Source organism: Naegleria gruberi, assembly GCF_000004985.1.
Source record: "Naegleria gruberi genomic scaffold NAEGRscaffold_30, whole genome shotgun sequence".
In the NCBI taxonomy this organism is placed as follows: Eukaryota; Heterolobosea; class Eutetramitea; order Acrasida; family Naegleriidae; genus Naegleria; species Naegleria gruberi.
The window spans coordinates 304,805-324,206 of NW_003163297.1; the positions used below are offsets into that span (position 1 = coordinate 304,805).

General features: G+C 34.1%; 10 protein-coding genes across 10 annotated transcripts; 5 read left to right on the forward strand and 5 right to left on the reverse strand.

Moving 5' to 3' along the window:
- Positions 1-128: 128 nt before the first annotated feature.
- On the forward strand, positions 129-443 carry NAEGRDRAFT_68783 (uncharacterized protein; the record flags this gene model as incomplete). Its single annotated transcript, XM_002676025.1, has 1 exon — positions 129-443. The coding sequence occupies one exon, from the start codon at positions 129-131 to the stop codon at positions 441-443; it is 315 nt and encodes a 104-aa protein (XP_002676071.1).
- Positions 444-627: 184 nt separating this feature from the next.
- Positions 628-3,960, forward strand: NAEGRDRAFT_68784 (uncharacterized protein; the record flags this gene model as incomplete). Its single annotated transcript, XM_002676026.1, has 1 exon — positions 628-3,960. The coding sequence occupies one exon, from the start codon at positions 628-630 to the stop codon at positions 3,958-3,960; it is 3,333 nt and encodes a 1,110-aa protein (XP_002676072.1).
- Positions 3,961-4,122: 162 nt separating this feature from the next.
- NAEGRDRAFT_68785 (uncharacterized protein) lies at positions 4,123-5,371 on the reverse strand (the record flags this gene model as incomplete). The annotated part of the gene is made up of 2 exons (XM_002676103.1): positions 4,123-4,566; positions 4,610-5,371. 2 exons carry the CDS (start codon positions 5,369-5,371, stop codon positions 4,123-4,125), a joined length of 1,206 nt encoding a protein of 401 aa, XP_002676149.1.
- Positions 5,372-5,930: 559 nt separating this feature from the next.
- On the forward strand, positions 5,931-7,166 carry NAEGRDRAFT_37020 (abc transporter; the record flags this gene model as incomplete). The annotated part of the gene is made up of 3 exons (XM_002676027.1): positions 5,931-6,186; positions 6,337-6,721; positions 6,842-7,166. 3 exons carry the CDS (start codon positions 5,931-5,933, stop codon positions 7,065-7,067), a joined length of 867 nt encoding a protein of 288 aa, XP_002676073.1. The 3' UTR covers positions 7,068-7,166.
- A 215-nt stretch (positions 7,167-7,381) lies between these two features.
- NAEGRDRAFT_80116 (mitogen-activated protein kinase) lies at positions 7,382-9,210 on the reverse strand. Its single transcript, XM_002676104.1, has 3 exons — positions 8,480-9,210; positions 7,727-8,433; positions 7,382-7,660 (listed from the first exon to the last, which is right to left on the reverse strand). The coding sequence occupies exons 1-3, from the start codon at positions 9,164-9,166 to the stop codon at positions 7,426-7,428; spliced, it is 1,629 nt and encodes a 542-aa protein (XP_002676150.1). The 5' UTR covers positions 9,167-9,210; the 3' UTR covers positions 7,382-7,425.
- Positions 9,211-9,509: 299 nt separating this feature from the next.
- Positions 9,510-10,715, reverse strand: NAEGRDRAFT_68788 (uncharacterized protein; the record flags this gene model as incomplete). The annotated part of the gene is made up of 3 exons (XM_002676105.1): positions 9,510-10,190; positions 10,266-10,374; positions 10,417-10,715. 3 exons carry the CDS (start codon positions 10,713-10,715, stop codon positions 9,510-9,512), a joined length of 1,089 nt encoding a protein of 362 aa, XP_002676151.1.
- A 113-nt stretch (positions 10,716-10,828) lies between these two features.
- NAEGRDRAFT_68789 (uncharacterized protein) lies at positions 10,829-12,982 on the reverse strand (the record flags this gene model as incomplete). Its single annotated transcript, XM_002676106.1, has 1 exon — positions 10,829-12,982. One exon carries the CDS (start codon positions 12,980-12,982, stop codon positions 10,829-10,831), a length of 2,154 nt encoding a protein of 717 aa, XP_002676152.1.
- An 864-nt stretch (positions 12,983-13,846) lies between these two features.
- On the forward strand, positions 13,847-15,370 carry NAEGRDRAFT_49889 (uncharacterized protein; the record flags this gene model as incomplete). Its single annotated transcript, XM_002676028.1, has 1 exon — positions 13,847-15,370. One exon carries the CDS (start codon positions 13,847-13,849, stop codon positions 15,368-15,370), a length of 1,524 nt encoding a protein of 507 aa, XP_002676074.1.
- A 150-nt stretch (positions 15,371-15,520) lies between these two features.
- On the reverse strand, positions 15,521-17,560 carry NAEGRDRAFT_49890 (uncharacterized protein; the record flags this gene model as incomplete). The annotated part of the gene is made up of 1 exon (XM_002676107.1): positions 15,521-17,560. One exon carries the CDS (start codon positions 17,558-17,560, stop codon positions 15,521-15,523), a length of 2,040 nt encoding a protein of 679 aa, XP_002676153.1.
- A 521-nt stretch (positions 17,561-18,081) lies between these two features.
- Positions 18,082-19,323, forward strand: NAEGRDRAFT_82644 (uncharacterized protein). The gene has a single exon (XM_002676029.1). The coding sequence runs from the start codon at positions 18,157-18,159 to the stop codon at positions 19,285-19,287; it is 1,131 nt and encodes a 376-aa protein (XP_002676075.1). The 5' UTR covers positions 18,082-18,156; the 3' UTR covers positions 19,288-19,323.
- The last annotated feature ends 79 nt before the right edge of the window (positions 19,324-19,402 follow it).

Here is a 19,402-nt window from a genome sequence, read left to right on the forward strand (position 1 = left end):
AGAGTTTGTGCTTTGTTAATTTCTTCCACATTTTCATTCAACAATATAGACAACATTAGACAGTTGTAACAAAACTTGAATAATTGATGATCAAAGCCTTAATGGAAAGAAGACAAACGTTTAAAAAAATGCCTTACAGAGAAGATAGTGATGACGATGATGAAGATATTGAGGAATATGAAGATGAGGATGATAGAGAGGAAGAAGAATATCATCGTCGTAAGGAAAGAGAAGAAGAGGAGGAAGAAGAACAAGATCCAATAGTTGAGGAGGACGAAGAAGAAGAGGAAGAGGAAGAGCCCGAGGAGGAAGAAGAAGAGCACCAAGAAGAGGAGGAACATGAAGAAGAAGAGCATGATGAGGAAGAGGAACATGAAGAGCATGATGAGGATGAACATTACGATGATGAGGAAGAGGAAGAACATAGAAGAAGAGGAGGATGAAACCCTAGAAGAATTGATCAGGTTGGAAGAAGCAGTGCAAGAGGTACTACAAGGTATTCCCGAATGTTACACTAAGGGTACACATGTTTCTATTGTTGGACAATCATTGAAAAATGTTTCCTACATTGAAGATTTGGAAAATTTGAATGAACATCATGAAAAGCTTTCTGAAGCACTCTCGGAAATGGTCTCTTTTAATTATGAGGAATTTAACAAATCTATTAGGAACTTTTCAGATATTCTTCAAGAGTTGAACGGATCACAGCAGAAGATACAAAAGTTGCGAGATAATGTGAAAAAGACAAAAGTTTGCCTCAAATCACACGCAACAGATCTTTCAACACTGTATACAAATTATCTTCAACATTCAGAATATTTGAGAATTTTGAATATTGTAAATGAGGTCAAGCAAGTTCCCGATAGAATCTCTGTACTTATTGAAAAGAAACACTACTCATCTGCTATTAGACTTTCCAAAAAGTGTCACCAATATTTGAAGAATAGCCCCGAATTGAAACACATTAAGGGATTGGAGGATATAAGAAATCAATTGAAAAATTTTGAAAAACAGTTACCTGACAAGATGATTGATGCTCTCACCACACATTTGTATAGCCTTGATGTGGAAAAATGTACAATACCAAAAGAGCAATTGCCAAAATCACCAATGCACGCGAGACCAATCTCGATCACAGAGGAAAGTATCAAGAAGAAAATTCAAAACGAGCGTATGAACACCAAAAAGCAAGGTTTTCAATCTGTCCATGAAAGAGCCTTTGCTATGGTACAACAAAAGAATACAGACTCTTTTGATTTGGCAGATAATACTGATTTAACATTCGATCCAGAGCAAGACAGTAATTACTTTTTATCCATGATTATTGATGGACTTGATACGCTTGGTAAATTATCACTGCTTCAATCTAGAATGGTTCACAGTTTAAAATATGATGTGAGGTCACTTATTGAAAAGCAAATTCTTGAATTTGTTAACAATTTAGAAGAGCAAGGTGCTGATTTTACATGGAATATTTCTCAATCCATGCTAAAAGAGAGTAAGTCAGCAACCTCTATCCAACAGGGTGCAATTTTGAAAAAGCTCTTTAACAGAATTTTCTCAAACATTGCCCAATTATTGGAAAAGTATAAATTCATGATTGGGATTATGGAACTGAGAGCTGCCAGTTTAGATTTCAGCTCATTGACTAACACATCAGAGGATACGATGGTTGCTACACCGGTTGACATTAAATTGACCAAACCAGTTATTGAAAAAATTAAGAAGGCTATTAATGAGAAAATCGACCATCTAAAGATCAATTTGAAGACAAAAGAGCCTAGTAATTACATGTCACTGTTATCAGATCATTCATCAAAAACCAAGGAAGCTAATAATCTTTACTTGTCATTACTGACAGACCTTTCAAACAACTTTTTCAAGAAAAATATGGAAGAAGATTTGAGGGTTAGAGATGTCATTTCTTTCTTTGAAGGCCAATTAAGCTTGAAAATCACAAAGCAAACAGCCATGACAGATTCTATCAAGGAAAAGTTCTCCTCTCTCATCACAACCAGTGTTTCCGATTCAACTACCCCTCATACTTTTACAGCCACATATGTATGGAAGACAGCCCAAGAGGAAATCAAGAATGTTCTTAAGGATATTCTTGGATTAACAAATCTATCTAGTCTAGTTGAAACATTAGGAAGCAAGTCTTCTACTGAAGCGCTAAAGAATATTATCGATACGGGAGCTCCTTCCTCACACGACGACTACAAGATTACATTTAAATATTCATTCAATGTTGACTACTACGAGCAATCAAATGAAAAGAGTTCAGATTCAGATGTCTCTCCTATTATTTCACATTTCTCGAAATACTTTTTGCTCTCTCCATACAACATGCTTTGGGTTTACAAGGAAGTGTCAACTTTTATTGATCAGTGTAAGACTATTGTTGTGGATGAAATTGGAAAAAATGATTCAAACGAATATCAAAGCCTTAAGGTGTTTTGTGATGATATTGTTAGGCACTATTTACTTTCTGTTGTGAAAACAGATTACAGAACAAAAATGAATGAACTATTAAGAAAGGACTCTACTGCCTTCAATTGTGTAAATAGCAAAGATTTTGCAAGTTTGCTGCCTAACTCAAATAGAGAAATTTATAATCAAAAAGAAATCTTTCTGGGATCTATTAGTTGTATGAGATGGATTAGCGAAATTATAGTTATAGCTAAAACTATTCCAATAATCAAATATGAATTTTATAGTACCATAGAATTAGTTTTGAAGAGATACCTTGATGAATGTTATACCTTCTTTGATTTGGCCCTTTCTTCTAGCTATTGTCAACAAATTTTGAAACAGAGTAGAGATTATAGTTCTGTACTTGTAAATGAACCCCTTTTCCAAAAAGCACAAAAGTGGAAACCTCTCAATTTGAAACGTAAGGCTGTGGATCCAGAGGAAATTAGAAAGATTTTCGAACAATTAGTGGACAAACCAATCAGTAATATTACCTATGATTCTTCAAGAAAAACCCATGTCATTGATAGAACATCTGGGTTCATGTCTCTTTCTGCTTTAAATGGTACTTTGGAATGGGTTTTGGAGAATATTTACTTGTGGCACTTTGATATCATCTCACTAACAGCCAAACAAAACACCTCAATGACTGACTTCCATCACGCCTCAAAAGACAAGCTTTTCAAGCACACCAATAGATCAACATCTCTTTTGCTAAACTCAAGCTTTCAAGTTGTTAGACAATTGGAAGATTATTATGAAAAATTTGTAGAGTTATATAATGACTGTTTGTTGGCTATTAAGATTGATTTGAGAATTCGTTGCCTTTTCTCCGTAAAGAAAAATTTGGTACAAAATTTAATAGATTCCGACCATCCATATAGTAGTGAAGAGTTGACTGAACAGCCAGAATCATTTGTGGAGGAATTTAATAAGGATCTATTAATGATTTATCGCTCATTGAGCACATGTACATCAGAAGAAAAACTCAATTATGTTTTTTCAGGCATTGGAAAATTCATTTCTGGTCTACTAATCAATTCTCTGGTTACAGCAAGTAAATCAAGCTCTCCTAAATTCTCAATTGAAGGTATACAAAGAATGAAACGTAATATCACAGCTCTCCAACAACAAATCAGCTATGTAACATCAAAACAGGAATTATCCTTCAATTCTGTCATTCAATATTATGAACTTTTACTTTTGGACGAGATTGGTCTGATTGAGCATGCCAGAAATATTCACACCTTCACTCGAGAACAATATCTTTCCATCTTTAAATGTACAACACCAAAACAAAGTATTGACAAGAAAAAGTTCGAAAGGGACTTGGATGGAGCAATTCATAAAAGTAAGCTCATCAAGAAATCCGCATCCTCAGCTACACTTAGCCAATCCTCAATACCTACCACACCAACTCTCAAACATTCCACAACTGCTACTTCTACACTCTCCACTTCCTCATCAAAACAACAACTCAATAATTAATTCCTATTTATAAAATTTGTTTTGCTCACAATGATTGCAACGTACTATAAGATTGGAAGCTCAACAACAATTGGCAAGACAACCACTAATCAACTCTTTTTCTTCTTCACCATAATTTTTTCTAAATCCTTATTGTTTCTCAATAAAGGAATATTGTTATTATTATATCTTGATCGATTCTTCTGAAACAATTGAAACCTCTGGAGCTTGATGAATGGATTGATTCTTATTGGACTTTTTAGAAGAATGTTTGGAATTAAGCTGAGATGAATGCTTGGAAGACTGTTTGTTACTGAATTCATTTGCAACATTCTTATTGAGATCTGACAGTACCTTAGTTGTATCTGTAAAAATAGGATGATACAATGCAATGGCAACACATGCAAAAAGAATAATCCCCACATTATTAAAAATCGAATAGAATAATGTCAAATAAACCCAATCAAATAGAGCAATAGCAAAAGCCATTGAAACTATTTGGAGCAATGCACAGAGAACGAGAAATATTTCAAGAATAATCACCTTAATAATTGGTTTTCTTGATTTCTTTCTATTTTCATTGGAAGCTGTTTTTGTAATAATTTTCAAAAGTGAAGCTGCTGACAACTATTAAATACAATAAATCTTATTCACTTGAAAAAGAACTTACATTGGAAACTATTGTTTGAATCAAAATTTGAGAGACAAATACTATATATCCAGCAATGAAAAAATAATTCTGATACTCCTCAACAATATCCAAACGATTCAAGATTAGAATAATGCAAGTCAATGCAATAATCATACTCAAAGTAATGGAGAATAGAATTGTTATAGTATTTACAATTATGGTAGCTCTCTGAACACCTTTCGAATAAATCAATCCACTCGTTATTCGAACAGTATTTAAAAATACATTATCCACAAAACACATTATCAACATCATGACTACACAATTCATCAATGCACAAAACAATTCCAAAGCTCCAAAAACATGCATTGCAACATATCTTCCTTGTGAAATTCCAGCTTGTTCAATATTCGAAAGGAAACTATTATTATACATATAGGTAACATCAAATCCCCTCTCCACAATCACACTTTCATTGAAATTCGAATAGACATACGAATGAATTTGAGTAACCATTGACAAATTCAATGAATCATACAAAGTCCTACACACCAAAGACGAAACCTGAACTAGACACAATAAAATAACACTCCCAATCATGACATGTTGATTTCTCTTCATACTCTCCCTAACACTCCTCATCATTAAAAAGAAAACTATAAACAATATCAAACCAATCAACAAAAGCATAAAGAATGAATTCAATGGAATGCTAATACTACTTGTGATGATTGGTTCCAAATCAATGACTTGTGCTTTTGTTGAATTGGTAGTGTCAAAGGTCTGTTGTTGAATAGTCATGATGTCAATGGAGGAGAAGGTTGTTTCGTATGGTGAGCTAGGCATCATCGAGTTTCGAACATTATTTCGAATAAATTTCATCATGGTTTCTCTCTTGTTTTATAGGGAAATACGAAAGTAATACTTGGGTATTGCTGATGTAGTAACAGAGGGTGAGAGTGTTTGGAATTTTCTTTTTAACTTTTGAAAACCGTTATCACCTTCGCACTGAAGGAATATTTATTCAGAGTTGAGTAGTGACAGATTGCTACTGATAAGAGAGGGTGATGTGGATTTGGAAAAAGTTTACTTTTATGAAACATTTGGAAGAAATATTCCATAAATGAGATGTCGTTATTTCTCATATGGAATTTACAATAAAAAAATTTACAAATTACATTTTAAATTTTGATTAAATGAAAATTTTGATTATGAATACAAATTTAATTTCAAAAAAGAAATATTTATAAATTCAATATTAAATATTTTTGTAATCTTCTTCAATTATCATTCATTTTGGAACGCACTTGGAGGGAATGGACTTTCTATCGCACCATTAAAAAAAACAAAATCAAAAAAAATGGCGCCACCCAAACTCTCCACCGAAGAGGAAGAACGAAGAAGACACCTCGAACAAGAAGTAACCTCATCTTTGCCTTTTCATAAGGAACTGGGAGAGGTGATTATTAATGCGAAGGGAATTTATAAACATTATAATATTGCTGGGAGAACGGAATCGGTTCGGGCTTTGGAAGAAATTAATGTGAATGATGAATCAGAGTTTTATGGGATTAGGAGAGGTGAATTTGTGATGATCAGAGGACCATCAGGAGGAGGTTTGTATTGTGATGATGATGATTTTATTGATTGTTTTTTGTCATCTAATATATTTAAATAATCTATTTATTACTATAATGGATAATGGTCATCTATTTAATAACTATTTAATTTATTATTATTATTATTATGGATAATGATGATCATAGGTAAAACAACCTTGTTGAATATAATTGGAACAATTGATAAACCTAGTGGAGGTACTTTGGAAATATTGGGAGAACCAATTACATCAAAATCGAGTGATAATTATTTAGCTGATTTGAGATTGAGAAGAATTGGATTTGTTTTTCAAACATTCAACTTGATTGCCACAATGAGCGCCTTTGAAAATGTTGAACTGCCCATGACACTGTTAGGTAAATTGAACAAGAAGGAGAGAAGAAAGAGAGCTAAAGAATTATTGAGATTGGTTGGTTTGGAAGACAGAATGGCTCACTTGCCATCTGAGTTGAGTGGTGGTGAACAACAACGTGTCACTATTGCTCGTGCTCTTGCCAATGAACCTGAAATTTTGTTATTGGACGAACCAACGTATGTACATTTTGATGATTTAACAATTTTAACATTTATGACGATTGATGATCGGACAAAATGTGGATTAACTTTTCATCATGATAACAATAATTTGATACGGTATGGAATAATAATTAGAGGTGACTTGGATACAAAGAATACAGTAGAAATTATGGATTTGTTATTGAGAATTAATTTAAATAAGAAGACAACCTGTGTCATGGTTACTCACAATCCCGATGTAGAAACCTATGCTGATCGTGTTTTATTTGTGAGTGATGGAAGATTTGTTGAGCAAGCTCTCAATGAAATCCAAGTTCCTTTAATTTTCGAAAACTATTCAAACTTTTTGAAATCAAAATAATTTATTTGTAAATATTGTCAGATTGTACATGTAATAGTTGCCAAATCAATTTTTGGCGCCCAAAATCTACAAAAATAAAAAACCTCAACTGATTTTCTCAATAAGAAAAAAAATGATGCAAAATGACCCTGTCTTGACTAAGCGAGAGAAGGTCAAACAACGAATGGACAATGAAATGTATTTGAGACAACATCCCGAACTTAATAAATTAATTTCAAAAGCAGTGGAACACATTCTCGTCAAGAAACCAGAAGCTAGTGACTTGCATGAAGAATTGTGCAACTTTTTCAAACAACCAAATGTGAGAGATCTTTGCAAGGAATAAAGTTAATAGAGTTTTTATGTACATAATATATTCTTAATCAAAATAGTCTTCACTATATTCTTCTTCTTGGTCATTGGTTGTTTTAGCTGTTTGCTTGAAAACAGTGGAAAAGTAAGTTGGAAGGGCTTTTTGTTGGAGTTTCTCGCATTCATCTGTAAAGAAGTGGAATTGTTCCAGAATTTCTTGTTTGAGGGTACCTCTTGGAATGGAAAGGGAGAAGAATTTATGTTTGAGCAATTCACTTGCTTTTGGACGATCAGCTGGATTACTATATTTGTATAATAATAAAGGTGTAAATATATATTAATATGAATAAAAAAACAACTGTACTTACACTTTGAGACAATTCGTAATAAGATCTTTCAATTCTTCTGAAACTTGCAATTCTGGTATGACCTTTGTTGGTAATGTATCTAAATTCTTCACAATAAAATCAGTCAATCTATATTCGCTGTAAAGTGCTTCTGGATCAGAATCTGAATTTTCAGAATGTCCAGTTGATGATAAAATACTCTTTCTAAATTCTCGTTCCCAAATATTGTATCCGAAAATCATTTCCAAAATACACATACCCAAACTCCAAATATCAGGTGCATGAGATCGTTTATAGGATGGATCTCCCTTTAACATTTCTGGACTACAGAATGTTAATGTTCCCACAACAGAGTTACGAGTTTGTGATAATGTTTGTCCTTTCTGTATAACCTTTGCTTCGCCAAAGTCAGCAAGTTTGATTAAACCACCAGCTAACAAGAAATTGTCACATTTCAAGTCACGATGGTAAACATGTGTAGGTATCTCCTCGTGTATATATACTAAAGCTGATATAATTTGTTTAAGATAATCTTGAATTAAATCTTCAGTAAGACCTTTTCCAATACGTTTCAATACACTTTTCAGTGATCCACCAAGCATTAATTCCATCATAATGTAGAAAAATTCTCCATTTTCATGATATCCAAAACATTTTACAATATTTGGATGTTCCAACGATTGCATTACCTGAATTTCCTTTTCAATTTTTTCCTTGTATTCCTTTTGCTATATACAAGTTAAAGATCAACAATTTTCAAATAGCAATACTTACTCCTTTAGAGACGTGTATCTTTTTAACGGCCATTGTCTTGGAGTGAATCTTATCATAGACCATTTTAACTTCTCCGAATGCACCAGAACCCAACAATTTCATCTCAATCCAACCCATCTGTTCTTCAAAACTAACGAGTGGTTTGTTGAGTTCTAAACGTAATTTGATAGGTTTAGAAGATAACTTTTCTTTACATGATTTGATTTGATTCATAGTCTCTGCAACAACATAAACCTCCACTTTCGGATCATAGACATCCAATCTAACACTTGTTGATTCATCAATATTGAATATTTGTTTACAGATTTGCATAGCATCCTCTACACTTCCTCTCATGTTAATATTAGCAAATTTGTTTGCTTCCCCAAAGGACACTAGACACTTTTTCTCTTTCGGTGGCTTATTACTACTTTGACTCTTCTCATCAGGATCATCTATAATTTTAATTGTATCAAAAACCTTCTCGATTTCTCTTTCCGTTAAAATTGGTGTTGTTGGAGTTTGCTTTTTTAATGAAGGCGATCTAGCCGAAGGTGAAGAGCCTGACAAATTATTAGAGCTTCCTCCCAACACAGTATCCCTCTGTGGTATTCTAATATCAACTTCATCGGCCTCAGCTGATTTACTCTGCAGAGTGAGCGTCTTGTTACTACTGCTAATATTGATAAAATTTAGGAGGCGAACCATTTTTTTCTTCTCTTTGTGGTGGTAGCGGAAAAAGAGAGTTTGTGTTTTCCTTTTTTTTAGCTATGAAAAATGTTGATGTGTGGTATTGCGATATCTTCATCATCATTCGATCGGAAGGGAAAGGAAATGATCTCTCTTGTTGTTGAAGAGGAAAATCAGGTTGAGAGAATAATTGTTAGAGGTGCTTGTTTGATATTTACACTTGATGGTCAAGTTGTAGTTGCTGGATTTATAAATTTAGATGAGAAATTGTTGGAAACGTTGATTGCATCAATATTAATTATTATTTAATAATTTTGTAATTACAGAGATATTACTAAGAATAGAGATTGACATAATCTTGTTATTGTTGATTCAATTCGTTCAATTCCTTTGGATAAATCAATCCATGAACAGATCTGATTTCATCCATAATTTCCATAACAGAGATGGTTTCACTGAGTGGCATAATTGGACTCTCAATGTTACCTTGTTGGATCATTTCCAAAATGTGTTTAATTTCATAGAAAAATCCAGTACCTTCCTGATAATCAACACCCTTTCCAGAAAATTCAAAAGTTTCAGATGTAGATTTGATGAGGGAGAAACTGACAGGTCTGTGGAATGAATTATTCACCACAATCATTCCATCAGTTCCAGAAATTTCCAAAGTTCTTGTACATTCATTGACAAAGGTAGAATTGAAGGTACCAAAGATTGGTTTTCCATTTTCGTGTTGGAATTCAATTAATCCACTACACTGATCGTCTGTCTTGGTTTCTGGATTAATGTGCATGCTTGATTGGACTTTGGAGAGTTTGTAACCAAGAGAGGATGTAATCATTGAGATGGCAGAAATACAGTACACTCCACAATCCAAAAGAGCTCCACCTCCCAGGTCAATATTATACAATCGATGATTCTTATCTGAATTACGTTTCTCTCCAACAAATCCCAAACTCACATTGATATTTCTCACTTGTCCAATCTTGCCCTCTTGAATGAGTTGTATAATCCTTCTTGAGACTGGGAAGAATCTTGTCCACTGTTATTTTCCAAGTGGTTGAATCAAAAGAAGAGGTCATTTTTACAATGAGATAATCAAAAACTAACAACCTACCATTCCTTCCATCAAAAAGACATTATTTTTCCTTGCCAACTCAACCAATTCCTTTGCCTCTTTTGCATTAATTGTAAATGCCTTTTCACACAAGACATGCTTTTTAGCTCTTAACTGGTTCGAAATCAAATTCAATATGTGTAAAACCTACTCTAAAGCCATTTTACAATGTTCATAGTGAAAGTAGTGAGGTGATGCCACGTAGACAATATCAACATTTTCATCAGAGAAAAATTCATCATAGGACGCATAAACTTTCATATCACCATCCTCTTGCTTGAGTTTTTCACCAAATTGTTTTCCTCTCTCCAAATCTCTCGATACAACTGCCACTACTTGGACCGAATAATTTGGGCCATAATCATTCTTCAGCAATGATTCACAAAAAGTCATGGCAATAGCTCCGGTTGAAAGTATCCCGAATCGGAGTGTGAATGGCGTTTGAGACATTTTTTTTTCTATTGTAATTGCTATGAGTATTTTCTTTGTAAAACAGAATCATCTCTAAACCTTTAATGAAAAGATTTCGTTCCACTAATTGTTATTTATCATATATGGAGTTACTACTTCTTAATCATTGAAGAAATAGTCTTTTGTACAATGCCAGATCCAGAAATGTTGACTTTCGATGGGAACAGACTATCAAGGAATGGGATTAGTTGCAAATTGGCAAAGAATCTATAGTTTTCAACTGGTAATATGTCTGACAAGCTCTGTGAAAAGGAAGAGCACACCTCTTTGAATTCTTGTTCCACTTCATTCAAATTCTTTGGTATTGTCTTATCGAAAATGCATTGTAGCATGGAGAGCATTGTTTCGAACATGTGCAGGCAAGCATAATTGGCATTGTTTCCAACTGGGCACTCTTCAGACAGATTTCGCATGAATTCCAGTGAATGCTTCAATAGGGGAATAAGTTGTTCAGTTGGTGGAATACCTTCGTAGGAGAGAATTGTATCTTTAGAAAGTAATTGATAATTAGTAACCTGAGTCAAAATGAGTAAAAACATCTTCTTGAAGAGGTCTCTCACAGCTTGAGACATGTTGAAAAATGGTTTGGATTTAACGAATTGAGAAAAGCAAGGTGGGAAATAGTGCTTGGTAGTCTGAAGAAGTGAGTGATGAGTAACTTGATTCAAATCTAGGGAAGGAACATTAGTAAAGAAACCAAATTTATCCAGCACCATTTCTACAACGGTGTTGATATTGGTAGGATTGAGTGAAGACTTCATACAATTGTTAAAATCTCTCAGGAGGGAATTGCTAAACAAGTAATTTGAAAGAGAAGAATCAAAGATTTCCTTCAATTCTTGGGATATCTGTACAGAGGATGGATTGAAAATGTTTCCTTGAATGTATTGAACCATACTTTGAGGAACACATCTATTCATACAAATAAATAAGGTAATGAGAAATACTGAAATGTCGTTGCATGGTTGTTTGAGTTGGAATTGAATCATCTTCTTGATGAGGAAGGAAATTGTCTTGGAATTGGTTTGAAGAACATTGTAGAGTGGTACAATTTCCTCAGGACAAATCACTTCAAACTTTTGATTTTGTTTGGTGAGGTTGACTCCAAACTCGTCGAGCAGTTCCTGGAACTCTTCCACGGAGGAGAACTTTGTGAAAAGTAAACTTGAGGCTTCTGTTTGTTCAGCAGTCAATTTGTGTGATACATTTCTGGAGATGTGTTTGTAATTTTCAACAGAGAATTGGCTGTATTGCTCAACCTTTTGTGAGAGACTTTCAAATGATTCTCCATTCTTGAATTCTCTTCTCAATACTTTTGCAATATCGAAAATGTAAAATCTTTGAATTTCCTCTGGTAAGGTAGTATAGAGATAGACCTTTAGGAAATCTTCATTAGATTCTTGAGAATCAAGAATTGAAACATCAATATCAGTGATACCTTCATCTTCCAACATCTTTTTCATACTCTCCATCTTTTGCTTATTCGTAGGAGTTTGTTGTTCCTTTTCCAATTGTCTCTTAGTTGATTCTTCCTCGAGTTGTCTAATTTGTTCATTCAATTCCTTGTTAATTTGTTGAATTTTGAAACTTTCAGCCACTTCCCTTTTATGTTCTTCAAGTAATCTCTTCTCAGCCTCATAATCAAAGGACATGACATTGCCAAATGAAAAATCAATGACAGGCTTGTTTTCTGAAGGCTTACAAAACTGTGCATAACAATCATCATTGAATAAATCCATGCTATCTTCAGTATTTACAGGTGAAAGCTTGTTAGAGGTTTGTGACATTTCAATCATTACTTCATCCACAACTTGTGCTTCTGAATAAGATTCGGAAGGCTTGATCACTTCCTCAATATTCTTCTCATTGCTTCGATCATCAGCTCTAGATTCCAAAGATGATGAAGATGACAAAGATAATGATAAGGAAGTTGTCGAATCAGAGGACAATTCGTCCATAATAATGACATTCTGTTGTATGTTGAGTGGTACTGGCGATTCAACAGATGATTCATCATCCAATACAACTTCTTCAATAGGAGGAGGAGCAGAGAAGGCTTCCACAACAATAGCCTTTGTTTCTTCAACTTCAATCTTTCTCACTTTTGGTTTGGAGAAGAAGGTGTCGAGCCTGAGTTGTTTAGTGTCGTCCTTCTTGGGAGTGTTGGATCGGGAGGGTGAGACAAGGCTTGATTTTCTCTTCTTGTTGTTTGCAGTGGGCGATTTGAGTGCAGACTTTGGTGGCATTTTTTTTGATGTAATTTGAAACATTTTTCATTTATTTAAAATTTTAAATGTAACGGTCAGATTTTTGAAACTGCCAAAATTCAGCAAGCCAAGATAACAACAAGATCATGTGAGGAGTTCTCAACTCTAAACTTGACTTTCCACAATTTAATCCAACAATTCCCTTTCAAATTATCTACACCGATATTATCGAATTCCAAAAAGGAAGGCCACCAATCGATTCTCGTCCAAAACAGCAAATTTTTTAAGCAATTACTCCACTCTACTTCCATCAAGTTAAAAAGAACGAACTCAATTTCCAACTCTCTGATAACATTAAATAAAAACAATTGAAACTCATAGAAGAAAACAAGCTAACCTCAAACAAGCAGAAAGAGAGTTTATGAGTTTCGTATTAGCAAACTAAAGAGAATTGTATTATTATTAGGGTAAGTTATCAAGTCAGTAATCTCTGAGCAAAACAACAAACTTCGTCATCATATTCAATTTGGAAATTTTATTTCAATATTAATAACAATTAACCGCGCCGTCACTTATCTTTCGTATTTCTTCTACTTTGACTACTCTCAATTTGAATATCAAATAATGTCAACTGATGTTTTTTTGATGGAATGTGTATTGAAATATAATGTATCAAAACGGTATCATCTCTAGTCATTTGTGAATCTACTCACCCAACTATTAATGTCTGCATTGGAAGAAACTCTTTCGAATATCTCTTCATTCAACTAAAAAACAAATAAGCAACAACAATAAGAATGACCAACAACACTCAGACTTCGCCACCACCTGAGGCTGGTTCTCCAGAATCTAATAGACCTTCATCGCCAATGAATTCTTCCACCACTACTTCTTCATATTTAAATGACAATAATTCATCACCACCTTTGGAAGGAGCAACTAATCAAACTAAGAACACAACGACTGCATCTTCGCCTCCTATTCATATCTCAACAACAGATACATCCTATTGGAAACAAAACAAATGTTTCGTCTAATGTTTCCATTAAGAAAGTAGTAACCATTGCATCACCTTCTTCAGTAAACAAACCACCAGCTCAATCACAAGCTGGTATTGTCAATCAGAGCGAAAGTGGTAGATCAGGAGGTTCTTTCAGTCACAGTAAAATCACCGTACGAACATGTTGTGGTGTGGTTGAGTTGACTTCAATGAAATTAGCTTGTTTACTTGGTATGATGGTTACAGTAATTGGTTTATTAGTTTTGGCAGCTGTTGCCATTGCTGCCTTTGTTACTGCTAGCTCAAAAGCAACCGACATTTTGATTGCTGTTGGTAAAGCTACAACTATATTCGAAAGTTCAAATTCAATGGTTCTGAAATATACCTATACTGGATATTCATATGATGGTCAGAATATTGTCGTTCAGGAACAGTATAAGAATTCATCAACAACTATGAAAATACTCCTTCAATCAATTTTTAAGAATTTGGACGATTCTACCATTCAAACCATGTTCAATTCGACTGTTATTGAATCTTCCAATTCATTGGATTCACAGAATTCTCAAATTTTATTAATGATTGGTTACAATCAACAGAGTGATGCCATTACAAGAATTAATTCAGATACCTATTCCACTATTTTGTCAACTTTCCAAGATGGTTTGGATAAGTTGGTGACATTTGTGCAACAATCTGAAAAGAACAAAGACACGAGTGTGTTGGCAATTACTTTGGTTCAATTGATTGTCATTGCTATTTCATTATTTGTCATTTTGCCAATCATTGTGTTTGTCTTTACTTATGCCATCAATCGTGACTCTTTGTATTTGGAGAAGATTCGTCGTGCCAATGCCATCATGTTGATGGACACTATGGAGGATGATGGATTGAGAACATTATTTAAGATACATTGTGAAAAGGAAAAGTCAACTGAAAACTTTTTACTTTTGGAAAAGATTCAATATTATAGATCATTGTGTGAACGTTCATTGGATTTACAAATGAGATTATTTGGTGATGCCAATATGTTGAGTGATGTTTCGAGTGATATTTCAGCAGAATCTGCTCATTCTACAAAGAAGAGGAGGGAATCTCCACTCGAAAAGGAATACACAGAAATTGAAGCTAAAAAGTATGAAGTTGCTTTTGAGATATTTACTGAATTTTTGGAAGTTACTGGTGATATGGCTGTCAATATTTCTCATGTTCTAACTGATTCTGTTAAGGATAAGCTTGATAAGTATAACGACAAGCAAATTGAAACACTTCCCGATGATATGTTCAATATTTTGGAGAAGGAAACTTGTTTGGTAATGATGGATACTCACCACAGGTTTAAGCAATCACTTGCTTTCCAACGTGAAATGAAGATTGATAAGATTAAGATTGACAAACTGAAAAAGAAGAGAAATGTAGATTTTTAATATAAAGCAAATAAAAACTTTTAGTGATAATTAGTGGGCATTCCCAAGTTTAAACATCTACAGCCTACAAATGTACTTACATCTCAATCTGGCCATTTCAATCTTCCAATCTAAATCCAAACACAATATTTTCTCACGTTAGAATTTGGTTTATTTACAAAAACATGTTAGGTCAGTGAATTTACAGGTTATATCTTGGTTAGAATCAGAACAGAAACGAAAGAGATTCTCTCTCATTCGTTTAGTGTACTTGCAGGTGAGTCCATCTATTTGTTCTTCATTGCTCAGGTAGGAATAATAGTCCAAAGATTCAATAGTTCTTTGAACTTCGTCCTCTTTGAGTTCAATATCAATACTATTATCATAGTAATTGGGAATGAGGGAGAGGAAACAACGTTGTTGTCCTCTCACTAGATAAATCAATCTATCAGATGTTGCTCTTTCCATTGCCATGTTCAAAATTCGTTTGAAAAGTACTTCAACTTGTTCAACAAATTTTTCCTCAGAAAGCAGGAAGAACCTATAACATAGGAGATAGAATTTTTCATTCATACTCTTAAAGATTGAAAAATTGTTAGGGTGTAATGAGATTGCTCTAGAGAAGAGTGTTTCAGATCGCTTATCCTCACCATCCTTATAGAGACAATAGCCAAGTATTGAGAGGAGAACTGGATTGAATTTACCTTCCACTGGGAATAATCTCATTACTTTGGTAAGATTATTTGCTACAAGGTTGGATTCACCCAGAGCACACTCAATCGATCCACAGAAAGATCCACGTCCATTCAGTAGAAATGAGTCCTGAAAGTATTGTTCAGGGAGGGAAATTCTCTTATTGGATAGGTTAATGACCTCTCTTGGAGATTTAATCTTGGCAAAAATGTTGGCTTCTTTGAGAGATTTGAGTGATATCTGGTTCATCTTTTTGAGAGTATGGCCACCACTATCATGGAATACCAAATCGTGAATTTTGGCTCTCAACATGAGTTCTTCATCAGATGAAGTGCAGTTTGGTTGTTGGGGATGGTAATTTGAAACTGAGGATGAAGTATTGGTCAACTGTTCTAAAGTGTGACAAACGAGTGCAATTTGACACAGTACTCTCGATGGAATCAAATTACCAAAGGCCATACTCTTACACAGATATCTATATTGCATACGGAGTTGATCTGGTGGTACTGTTTCTGTGGAGACTTGTTGGCAATTCGATGCAATATATTGTAATCGCCACAATTCTCCCATTGTAACATCTCTATGGTGTTGGTAAATGAAATTAATATCCTTCTCGAAGTTATGTTGAAAGATGTGTTGCTGGTTGTGGTCTTTCATTTTACGAAGTGAGACAAAATCCAAATGAGAATGTTGTGAATGATTCAATGTTGAAGAATGATTTCTAGTATTTGTTCTGTGGTGATGTCGAGAACAATTAAGCTTGGAGTAAACTTCCTCTCCAAGAGCTATTCCCTTTGAGGATGTCTTTTTCATTTCCTCAAAGTTTCCACAAATGTAATACTCTACTGAATCAATCCATAATTCAATCCTCTTCAATATACTCTCCTGTGTTTGTTGTTGGACTTTTAGTGGAGAGAAGTGTATTACTGTTCCTTCCTCTTGATGGTTCTCTTTTGAATTCTGATACGATAGTGCAACCAATTTCATTTGTTTCAAATAATCTCTGGCAATTTCTATATAGTGCAGTGCTTCTTTTAATCTTTCTCTACACGGACTCAACAATTCATTTCTCAGAGTTTCATCATGAATTGTATCTCCCAAAATCTGAGCATACAATAAGGGAGCAAGAAAATGTTTCTCCTCCTCTTTCGAATATTTACAAGTGGCTTGCTTTAAACATCCCAATGCAGATTCAATTTCCAACCTTTCGTATTGAATAATTGCTTCATCAATTAGTTTCCTATACTCCTCAATCATTAAATTCCTCTTCTTCTTTCCATCAAATGCATTGATTGTATTACTGGTACAAACAGCAGTATTATGATGTATTGAATGATTAGAATGTTTCGTTAGGAGACAAGCAGAAGAAGAAGAAGAACCATAACATTGAAACAGAATTAAAAGAGGATCATCATGTGGACAACAATTACAATGATTTTTCGTAAAATCAAAATAGAAAGGATTCAAATAGTGTTGGGATAGAATAACTCGAGAGGGTGAAGTAGGCGTTCTTCTCATCTCTATGGCTCTTCAATATTTAAATCTTCTCGATCCGAAATGCTCTTTGATGTTCAAATCATCAAGAATCAAACTTTACCGCGCAGAGTTTTCGTTACGTAAAAGGCAGCAGTTTGAGAGTTTTCTTTTTTTCTTTTGAGGTTCTTGTTGTAGTTTTTGGTAGAAATGCATTTTGAGAAACGTGATAGGAAGGAATGAGACCAATTTATCTCTCTTGTTTAATGTCTCACTTTGTAAGATGATTTTTAATCAGCATCAGCATCATAGGAATGAAAAATAATAAAAATCAATGATGAAGAATTAGATTTGTTCCGATGTAGAAGAATATGTAATAATTAGTGAAGGAAGAATATTGTTCTTCTTTTTAGAATAACATGTAAGAGTAGGAAGAAATAACTGATAGATTATGCACCCGCTTAAGAGGAGAAATTATCTTCAATTATTTTTAGAGTTGACCAATCGCGTAGATTTAAAATGTGGGTCCTAAATTCATTTGTTCATCTCAATTCATCAAAAAAAACATCAACACGACATCTTTGTCATCTTTGTATTAAACCAATCATCTTTAAAAATCATTTAAAAATACAACCACAACAATGAGATCATCAAGAAAATTACTCAAACTTGCTCCATTATTTGCTGTAGCTTCGTATGGAGTTATATCAATGAAGGATACAGATCTTGTCTCTAAATTTTTTAATTATGATCGTAAACAGTTCTATCATCAATTCATGCCAAATCATCACTTTCTAGTTCAGGCCGAGGAAGAAACTTTGAAACCACAATCTGGTGTGGTGACTGGTAACTTCCCACAAATGGCAATTATCAGCATTAAATTGAAAGATTACAAGAATTATGAAAAGGTTTTGAAAGCAGTTTCTCTTGTTCCTTCAATTGTTGAGGAATTGACAGGAGATAAACAAGTCGATGCAGAAGATGAATTTGCATTGCCACCTGTCATGATTAATGTTGCACTGAGTACTAGATTTTGGAACTTTTTAAATTCAAAAGATGGAGCTACCTTCAAAAAGCCAGAAGGTTACACTAAGGATTATGAAACTAAAACAGGAGAGTTTGGTTCAATGCCATATAAGGAAACTGAAATTGTCTTGCATGTAAAGGCAGAGAATACCTCAATTTGTTATCAAGCCATTGATCAATTTTTGTCCAATCTCCCAAAGGATGCACTTGAATCAGTGAATGAACATTACGGATTCCAATATCAAGATTCAAGAGATTTGAGCAAATTCATTGATGGTATCAATAATCCATCCGGAAATGATGATCGTTCAGTAGCTGCTCTCAATTCACAAAAGGGAAGTTTCCTCATTCATCAAAAGTGGGTCCATCACCACCATTTAGATTCCAAATTTTCAGTTAAGGATCAGGAGGCATTCGTTGGAAGGGAGAGAGTTTCTGGAGCCGAATTACCAACTCTACCACCCTCTTCACACGTTGCCAGAATGAGACGACCAAATGGTGATATCATTCCAATTGTGAGACAGAGTTTCCCTTATGGTACAGTGAGTGGAGAACATGGATTATTGTTCATTGCTTACAGTAATAACATTGAAAAGTATGAAACTCTATTGGATGCCATGGTTGGTAAAGTGCACGGCAAACATAATGATGCCATCATGAAATTCTCCAATTGCCACTACTCTAATTATTATTACGTTCCATCCATCAATGAATTGAATTCTATCAAGACAAAATTTAATAAATAATGAATACTTATAATAAAGTGAAATAAGTAGCTATTCACAAGCCCTTAATCAGTAATTGATGGATAACCTTGTTGCTTCTACAGTTCATCGGTTATGAACCAGTCACAAGGCCATA

What these genes read in the sequence shown, in the direction of transcription:
- NAEGRDRAFT_80116 (XM_002676104.1), bottom strand. Translation starts at nt 9,166, where the DNA reads ATGGTTCGCCTCCTAAATTTTATCAATATTAGCAGTAGTAACAAGACG. An exon ending in AGATACACGTCTCTAAAGGA is followed by an intron (nt 8,434 to 8,479) that starts GTAAGTATTGCT and finishes ACTTGTATATAG; the next exon opens with CAAAAGGAATACAAGGAAAA. An exon ending in ATTACGAATTGTCTCAAAGT is followed by an intron (nt 7,661 to 7,726) that starts GTAAGTACAGTT and finishes ATACAAATATAG; the next exon opens with TAATCCAGCTGATCGTCCAA.
- NAEGRDRAFT_82644 (XM_002676029.1), top strand. Translation starts at nt 18,157, where the DNA reads ATGAGATCATCAAGAAAATTACTCAAACTTGCTCCATTATTTGCTGTA.